The sequence below is a fragment of the Rhincodon typus genome, chromosome 22 (genome assembly GCF_021869965.1).
Source record: "Rhincodon typus isolate 14 chromosome 22, sRhiTyp1.1, whole genome shotgun sequence".
Classification (NCBI taxonomy): Eukaryota; Metazoa; Chordata; class Chondrichthyes; order Orectolobiformes; family Rhincodontidae; genus Rhincodon; species Rhincodon typus.
The window spans coordinates 15112906-15114116 of NC_063353.1; the positions used below are offsets into that span (position 1 = coordinate 15112906).

The following is a 1211-nucleotide window of genomic DNA, read 5'->3' on the forward strand; positions in this document are numbered from 1 at the left end:
TGGATTTGGCACTTGAAAAGTTGAATGGATCGGTGCTTTGTGACCAAGATCCACAACATTACTGAATGACAAGAATTTGATGATGAGTGTTCAGTGAGCAATTTTGATGATCAATTTTCAATTTTTAAAATCCCATAGTGTGCTGTAAAACCAAGTTTGCTGTTGATACAAAGAGGTTGGTGGGTTGTAAAGAATTCTGGAAATGTTTGCTGTTAAGATTTCAATTTGTTTTTCCTGCATGCAAATCAACTTGAATTTGCGGGCAGCTTAGTCAAGAATTCCTCCTCTTGGAACCATTGCATTTCCTCTTTACCTATTCAAATGATCCTTAATGTAAATATTGAAGATCTTCTAATGTTTGTGAGCATGTTTCGGAATAGCTTGATGACACGTATCAATTGATATGAAGAGGTGAATCATAACCGGAATGATCATTCCAATGTGCTGAGAATTGAAATTTTCTTTTTTACCTTTTCTGTGCGAACTAGGGTTAACATCAGCAGCAGTAACAGGAAGACCAAGTACTTCACAGATCACCATCAGTGGTGAGTATTGTTCGACTCCTTTTCAGAATATGAAAGAAATATGTTCCAAAACCTGCATTGCATCTCCATAATTTTCCTCTCCTATTTAGCGGGTGGTCCAATGACCGTGAGAGGTACACCAGTTTCTCATGCAACCACCCGTACTGGTAAATAAAGGTCACTTCATCTTCATGCACGTACTCAATGGCTTGCAAAGTGAGGATTCTATACGAATAATTGTGTTCTCTGCTGTACAGGCCCAAGTGCAGGCACAGTGATACCCATGACTGGTCGTCCTGTAACTCGGATTAGTGGTGAGTAATAGTATTCTCTTTGTCAAGAGCAATTTGCTTTGGAAACAAGGGCTTGTTTAGCGATTTATTGCTGGCAGAGAATGAGATAGTCCCTTGTGTTAGTTCATTCATGTGGAAATATACCATTTATTAGCTCGTGAGAAATTCCCCATTTCTGTTTGAGAGGATCATACTTGTTGGTTGACAGACAGGTGGCTGGAAGAACACAACAAGCCATGCAGCATCTGAAGGCAAGGAGAAGTCAAAGTTTTGGTTATTGCTCTTCTTCAGTCCTGAAATAGGGTATTATTGGAAATGCTGACTTCTCCTTTTCTCCGGATGCTGCCTGGTTTGCTGTGTGCTTCCAGCTAGTCTGTCTCCTTGGATTCCAACA

At 40.0% G+C, this 1211-nt stretch overlaps 2 protein-coding genes across 2 annotated transcripts in view; both read left to right on the plus strand.

Annotated features, from left to right (window-relative positions):
• Window positions 1–616, plus strand: part of LOC125485813 (mucin-2-like) — an 82935-nt gene extending 82319 nt beyond the window's left edge. Inside the window, exon 33 of the mRNA XM_048610574.1 lies at window positions 489–616. Within this exon, the coding sequence (XP_048466531.1) occupies window positions 489–616 (128 nt within the window). The remainder of the gene's footprint in view (window positions 1–488) is intronic.
• Window positions 617–641: 25 nt separating this feature from the next.
• LOC109936912 overlaps window positions 642–1211 on the plus strand; it is a 21749-nt gene continuing 21179 nt past the window's right edge. Inside the window, exons 1-2 of the mRNA XM_048610513.1 lie at window positions 642–691; window positions 782–838. Coding sequence (XP_048466470.1) covers window positions 646–691; window positions 782–838 — 103 coding nt within the window. The 5' untranslated portion in view covers window positions 642–645. The remainder of the gene's footprint in view (window positions 692–781; window positions 839–1211) is intronic.